General features: G+C 67.5%; 1 protein-coding gene across 2 annotated transcripts in view; it reads left to right on the top strand.

The window, feature by feature from the left end:
* The window catches only part of BTBD2 (BTB domain containing 2), a 7,459-nt gene extending 1,903 nt beyond the window's left edge, over positions 1 to 5,556 (top strand). Inside the window, exons 2-9 of one of the 2 annotated variants that reach the window (XM_077760671.1) lie at positions 1,231 to 1,387; positions 2,436 to 2,541; positions 2,628 to 2,825; positions 3,887 to 4,079; positions 4,171 to 4,258; positions 4,365 to 4,511; positions 4,643 to 4,834; positions 5,005 to 5,556. In XM_077760671.1, the coding sequence (XP_077616797.1) occupies positions 1,231 to 1,387; positions 2,436 to 2,541; positions 2,628 to 2,825; positions 3,887 to 4,079; positions 4,171 to 4,258; positions 4,365 to 4,511; positions 4,643 to 4,804 (1,051 nt within the window). In that variant the 3' untranslated portion in view covers positions 4,805 to 4,834; positions 5,005 to 5,556. Of the gene's footprint in view, positions 1 to 1,230; positions 1,388 to 2,435; positions 2,542 to 2,627; positions 2,826 to 3,886; positions 4,080 to 4,170; positions 4,259 to 4,364; positions 4,512 to 4,642 lie in introns of both variants that reach the window. The other variant, XM_077760672.1, reaches the window with a different exon arrangement.
* Positions 5,557 to 5,782: the final 226 nt, after the last annotated feature.

Here is a 5,782-nt window from a genome sequence, read left to right as displayed (position 1 = left end):
TAGCGCGCCCGTCCGCACGCCGCGATGCGATCCGGCCTCAGGAAGGAGGGACGTCCTGCCGGCCGCCACAGCGTGGATGGACCCAGCGGGCACTGCGCGGTGACGAAAGCAGACATAGGACACGTCCACTCACAGGGGTCCCCAGAGGCATCTCGTCCACAGAGACAGAGAGTAGACGGTGGCAGCCGGGGGTGGGGCGGGGGCAGGGAGTCCCTGCCTCATGGGGACAGGGTCTCAGTCTGGGGAGATGGAAGGTTCTGGAGACGGACGGTGGGGGCAGCTGCACGACGGGGAGTGTGCTTGATGCCACTGAGATGTATGTGTAAAAATGCTTAGGATGCTTTGATTAATGTATTTTTTAAAATTTATTTAATCCCTACGCCCCACATGGGGCTTGAACTCACAGCCCCACCCAAGATCAAGATTTGCATGTGCTTCCGACTGAGCCAGCCAGGCGCCCCCGTGTAGTATTTCATTGTGATGAAGAAAGAGAAGCCATGAAAACACACAGACGGGGCGGGTTTAGATGGAAGTCTGGTGAGAGGCGGGGTCCCGGCTGTAATCTCCCGGCGCCGGGTCCCCCTCGGTCCCTCTGCCCCCTGGGCTTTGATCAGTATTGCTGAGCGGCCCCCAAGTGCTGGACACTGTCACGCTGCCGTAGGTGGGGTGTGACAGGCTCGGCCATCTCCTGGGACCAGCCTGGCAGCGTCCCCCCCCCCCTGCAGTGCTGACATCGGGGTTCGGTCCTGGGCGCTCCTCCCTGCTCTCCTCGGGTCCAGGGTCTCCCTGACCCCACAGGATGGCAGCTGCTGCTGTGTGGGGCTGCGTCTGGCTTCCGGCACATTCGGGGGTGGGGGGACACCCTTGCAAGGGTTTGCTGCGTTCGGCACCCCCACCAGCTCTGCACGAGGGCTCTGGTATCTCCACCACCTCATTTTTTTTTTCTTTAATTGACCCGAACTTCACATTCCGGGTGTGGCCATGAGCGTCTGATCCTGGGGTTTACGGTCCTGCCATCCAGGCCGGAGGCGTTGGGCTCTCAGAGCCCCGGGCGAATGCCATCCGGGTGGCCTTGGTGCCCTGGCCTGGGGATGTGCCCACACCCGTGTTCTGGTGTCCGGGTGTGCCCGTTCCCGCCACGGAGCCAAAGATGGTGGCTCTGGAAGTTCCCTGGAGCTGGGCCGGGGGTCTGCCGGCCGGGTCTGAGGGAGCAAGCGCCCTGTCTTCCAGGTTTCTCTACTCGGATGAGGTTCAGATCGGACCCGAGACGGTCATGACCACGCTGTACACCGCCAAGAAGTACGCGGTGCCCGCGCTGGAGGCGCACTGCGTGGAGTTCCTGAAGAAGAACCTGCGGGCGGACAACGCGTTCATGCTGCTGACGCAGGTGCGTGGGGGGGGCGGGGCCGGGTGCCGGAGGGGACGCCGGGTGCGGGCGGTGGGACCCCGCGGGACGCGCTTGCTGGGCAGAGGCGTAGAGGGCAGGGACCAGGTGAGGATGAAGGGGTGGGGAGACTGGGTGAGGACGGGGGGGGCAGGGCCAGGCCGTGGGAACCCCAGACTGCAGCGCCACCGATGCTCCGCGCAGGTGTGCTGCGGGGAGGGCGCTGGGCCTGGCCAGGACGTGGGTACAGGTGGGGGAGGCGGCAGAGTTTGGGGGGGCGCCAGGGACAGGTGAGGGCGCGGGTGGGCTGGGCGGAGGCGCAGGGTTGGGGGCTGGGTGGGGACAGAGGTGTGTGGGGANGGGGGGGGCGGGGCCAGGGAGCCCCAGGTGCCTGCAGGTTGGGGGGGGCTGGGGTGAGGACCTGACATGGGGGTGGATCCCTGAATTTTGAGGTCCTTTAAATTTTGCTCCCCACCCCCACCCACCTGGTGCCCTTCTGTCTCCTTCGAGGCCGGGCGCCTGGCACTTGTTTGACTAAAGATTTCCACCTGCGTTTGTCCCTGTCCCGGGGGGGCCAGGTGTGTGTGGGGGGGAGGCCTGTATCCTTATTAAGATTCTTTGAGAAGGTCCCTTTCAGGCCTGCAGCGCTGGTTGGGGTGGGGCTGGCCAGGCCCAGACGGGCAGCGGCAGATAGGGGGCTGCGGGGGGCGCCGTCTCCCTGGTGGGCCCTGGACCCCTCCCTGAGTTGCCGGGTCAGGCCGGCGCTGGGCCCGAGCGCAATGTGGGGCTCAGAGTTGCAGCCACACCGGCCCCAGGCTGTAGGCGGTTGTGCTGAGCAGAAGGGGCCGGAATCTTCTGGGCTCCTGGTTCCCCCACACCGTGAACAGGTTCCGGACGGCACAGTCTCCCGTGGTGGGAAGTGCACAGCCCCTGACCCCCAGGGGTGTGTCCCGTCTGTGGCCCCCACCCCCACCCCTGACACTGGGATACCAGTCAGGGCGGCAGCCAGGCCCGAGCCTCCCGCCCGGGCTGATTCGCTCCCTCCCTCCAGGCGCGGCTCTTCGATGAGCCACAGCTCGCCAGCCTGTGCCTGGAGAACATCGATAAGAACACAGCGGACGCCATCACCGCCGAGGGCTTCACGGACATCGACCTGGGTGAGAGCGAGAGCCGCGGGCCGGGGGCGGGGGGGGGGACGGCTGGCGTCGCGGGGCGTCGGCACTGAGGCAGCCCCTCCCCGCAGACACGCTGGTGGCCGTGCTGGAGCGGGACACGCTGGGCATCCGCGAGGTGCGCCTCTTCAACGCCGTGGTGCGCTGGGCGGAGGCGGAGTGCCAGCGGCAGCAGCTGCAGGTGACGCCGGACAACAAGCGCAAGGTGCTGGGCAAGGCGCTCGCGCTCATCCGCTTCCCGCTCATGACCATCGAGGAGTTCGCCGCAGGTAACGGTCAGGTCGCGGGGGCCGCTCGGCGGGAGCCTGACCCCCGGGGCCCCCGGGTGTGACCCGCCCCGTGGGCGTGTCCACGTGGGAGGACAGAAGGCCCCGTGGACGCTNGGCCCCCGGGCTGCGGTAGCCCAGCCCCGGCCCCTGCTGTGCCCAAGTCACGGGGAAGGACACGGTGTGTGTGTCCCCTGGGGTTGAGCCGGGTCCTCCGCCCTGTCTCTGTGCGGGGTGCCCCTCGTCACTCAGCATGTTCTAGAGAAGTACCCTGCTTCTCAGGTCCCCCGTGAAAATACNCTGCCCCGTGTGGACACGGCTCCGGCTGCGGCGCCTGACCTGGGGCCGCTGCGCCCCCGCCCCGCTCGGGCTGCTCCGTGATGGGCTGGCAGGAGTGTCTTCCCTGTGCTCCCCGGGACAGATTTACCCCGCAGATCAGTCCTCTCTGACCTCAAGTTTGGATGTGACAGGGCCCCCTGCGTCGTGTTTATCCACCATAGTGGTCTGTCCATGGCGGGGTGAGGCTCTGTTCCGGGATCGCTCGTTCGTCGCTTAATGCGTCCCGCGTGCTGGGCTCTGGCAGTACGGTGGTGACCGTGGTGGCCTGGCCACTCGGGGGCCGACAGGGGGCTGCCGCTGGGGCCAGAAGCACCCCAGTCAGGAGGGTCCCGGTGACCCCAGATGTGGCTCAGGGGCCAGGATGCCAGGCTGCCCTGTCCCGTCCTGAGACCCCTCCCTTGCCACCCAGGCGGGTGCCCACAGCCCTCCCCTGGAGGCCCCCAGCCTGCCNGGGGAGGCCCCCGCCCCACCTGCCCCCCTCTGCCCGGGGCTTCCTGGTCTGCTGCTACTTCCCGGACCTCCTTCTGGCTTGGGCCTGTGTGGGGAGTCACCCCCTGCAGCAGGGGCCCCACGCACTCCACGGGCAAACCCAGCGGGCGGGGTCGCCAGGGGAGGCGGGAATCAGACCCCACCCCGCCCAGCATCTTCACTCCGGTGCCCTTGGAGGCTCCCGGCCGCCAGGTGGGCCCCCACCGCAGCCGCACCCCCACCCCCTGTGCCCGCAGGGCCCGCGCAGTCGGGCATCCTCGTGGACCGCGAGGTGGTCAGCCTCTTCCTGCACTTCACCGTCAACCCCAAGCCCCGGGTCGACTTCATCGACCGGCCCCGCTGCTGCCTCCGCGGGAAGGAGTGCAGCATCAACCGCTTCCAGCAGGTGGAGAGCCGCTGGGGCTACAGCGGCACCAGCGACCGCATCAGGTGGGCGGGGCGCGGCGGGAGGGGGGCGCCCCCTGCACCTGCTCTCTCGGGACGCGCCCGTGGCTTAGCGCCCCCTGTGTCCACGGCTCAGGTTCTCGGTCAACAAGCGCATCTTCGTGGTTGGCTTTGGGCTGTACGGCTCCATCCACGGGCCCACCGACTACCAAGTGAACATCCAGGTGCCCGCCCCGCCCCTCCGCGCAGGTCCCAGCCCGACTCCCTGCGAGGCCGCCCCCTGCGGGGGTGGGGGCCCCTGGTGAGCAGCGCCGGCTCCTGCCCCCGCAGATCATCCACACAGACAGCAACACGGTCCTGGGCCAGAACGACACAGGCTTCAGCTGTGACGGTTCCGCCAGCACCTTCCGGGTCATGTTCAAGGAGCCGGTGGAGATGCTGCCCAACGTCAACTACACGGCCTGCGCCACGCTCAAGGTGAGCCCAGCTGCGACCAGTCTAGGACCTGCCCCCAGTGGCCGGAGCTATAGGGTGCGCCATCGCTGTGTGGGTGGGTGCCGCCCTGGGGCGGGGCCCTGCTGTCNCACAGGCACACCATCCCCACTCAGGGCCCAGACTCCCACTACGGCACCAAGGGCCTGCGCAAGGTGACCCACGAGTCGCCCACGACGGGGGCCAAGACGTGCTTCACCTTCTGCTACGCGGCGGGAAACAACAACGGCACGTCCGTGGAGGACGGCCAGATCCCCGAGGTCATCTTCTACACCTAGGCCGCCCGGCCCCGAAGCCGCCTGACGCAAGTAGGCCGCCCCCACCCCATACCGCGCCCCCTGCCACGTTTCTGGGCGTCAGGAGAGGGTCTTCACTCCTGCTCGGGGGAGCCGGGCAGGGGCTGTGGGACAGTCCCTCAGGACTTGGGGGGGCAGGGCTGGCCCGGACCTGCCCTTAGGCGTGGGGGTCCCGCACGCAGCCCCCCACTCCCGGAGCTCAGGGCTGCCTGACCAACTGCCTGACCACAGGATTCAAACAGGATTCCGTCTCACGTCTGTGTTAACCGCACATAGCAATGCATCTTGGGTCCCCATTTCGCTGGTAGGAGGCGGTGCGTGGGGGCACCGCTAGCGCATTTGGTTGGGGCCTTGCGTTCTGGTCTAGTCACTGGGGATGCTTAGGCCGCCCCGGCCCCCAGCGCGCTGGCCTGAGCCCCCTCGAGGTCCGGCAGGCTGGCTTTCTGCCAGGCCCAGGCCTGCCCAGGGAAGGGCCCCTCTCGGCCCCCGACCCGATCTGCCTGCATGGGCAGTGCCCGGGGTCAGCCTTGGTGGCCCCGCCCCCTGTACATACTGAAGCCCCGCCCGCCTGTGTGAGGGCGGGGCCCCTTCCCGAAGTCCCCAGTACCTCGCCCACCGCGTGTTTCTTCCCTAGTGATCCCTTCTGGAAACTGTCCTCCCCGAAGCCATGAAAGGTGTGCCCTCCTCACACCAGACCCCCAGACGATTTTTTTAAATAAAGGAAAGAAACGAAACCGCCCTGACCGTGTGCTTCTTCCTGTCGGGGGTGCAGGACGGGACCCTGGCAGCTGTAAGATGTGGCTCTTCTCTCTGCAGCGTCTCTTCCCCGGTAAGACTTGGGGGGGTGACTTCTGTCCGCATTTGGAGTCGCTGCTGACACAGACATCCCTCCCCATGTCCCTGGTGTCCAGCAGTGGGGCCTCTGAGGAAGCCCTGGCTGCAGCGACCCCCCCTACACCT

The sequence above is a fragment of the Crocuta crocuta genome, unplaced genomic scaffold, assembly GCF_008692635.1.
Source record: "Crocuta crocuta isolate KB4526 unplaced genomic scaffold, BGI_CrCroc_1.0 scaffold443, whole genome shotgun sequence".
NCBI lineage: Eukaryota > Metazoa > Chordata > Mammalia > Carnivora > Hyaenidae > Crocuta > Crocuta crocuta.
The sequence above is the reverse complement of the archived record's forward strand: the minus strand, read 5'-3'. Positions and strand labels throughout refer to the sequence as shown.